We start from the raw sequence: 795 nt of genomic DNA on the forward strand, positions 1-795 counted from the left end.
CTTCTTCAATAAATCAATCTGAAAATGGAATAATTGTACTTTGGGTAAAACTTACAGTGTGTCGGAGTTGTTGGAGTGGTATTAGGAGTAGAACGTCCTGAAGACCTAGGTGTTCGTGCAGATGGCAGGCGAGGCTTAGCAGAATGGGTAGGGGTTGTGACTGGGGTTGTTGGGGTTGTTTTGGCACCTGACCATCCTCTGAAAGGTGTAGGTGAATGTGTTGACATTCGTGACATTATTAATACTGTATGCAATTTCTTTGACACTTCACAGGATGCCTGGATTTCAAACCATACAGAAAAAAATTTCTTGCTTTGTTTTTCTAATCTGTGCATGTGAATTTTATTAATCAACCTGGCACATTGTGTTTACTAAATCACAGACTGTGCTGTAATCATTTGTCACTGATTTTAAAAATATATATAACTGCCCAGTGAGCAAAAACAAGGTATAAAATTAAACAACTTGATCTGATTACTTGAATTAATAATTCTCTCATTTCCATAAAACAAAACAAAATTTGACCTCTAAAAAATATCTTACCAGTAACAAATGCTGACAAAAAGTATTCATAATTAATATTCTACCATTCATTCTCATAATTACGTGTTTACAGCTTGGTTTGGCAAAAATATTAGTAAAACACAGGCTTGCATATTAGTTAAAGCTGGGGAACATTCAAAACAAGTCTGGCACAGGGAAGAACGAAAGAAATCAGAGAAATAAACACTAAATATATAATAAGAATGTGGCATTTCAATGGAAGTGTCACATTACACATCTGCAATTAATCCA

The 795-nt window shown here is 34.7% G+C and overlaps 1 protein-coding gene across 1 annotated transcript in view; it reads right to left on the minus strand.

Annotated features, from left to right (window-relative positions):
* The window catches only part of LOC119582240 (mucin-5AC-like), a gene marked incomplete in the record, with an annotated part of 102,970 nt that overhangs the window by 13,346 nt on the left and 88,829 nt on the right, over positions 1-795 (minus strand). The window contains 1 exon segment of the mRNA XM_037930464.1: positions 56-198. Within this exon segment, the coding sequence (XP_037786392.1) occupies positions 56-198 (143 nt within the window).

Source organism: Penaeus monodon, chromosome 15 (assembly GCF_015228065.2).
Source record: "Penaeus monodon isolate SGIC_2016 chromosome 15, NSTDA_Pmon_1, whole genome shotgun sequence".
NCBI classification, from domain to species: Eukaryota; Metazoa; Arthropoda; class Malacostraca; order Decapoda; family Penaeidae; genus Penaeus; species Penaeus monodon.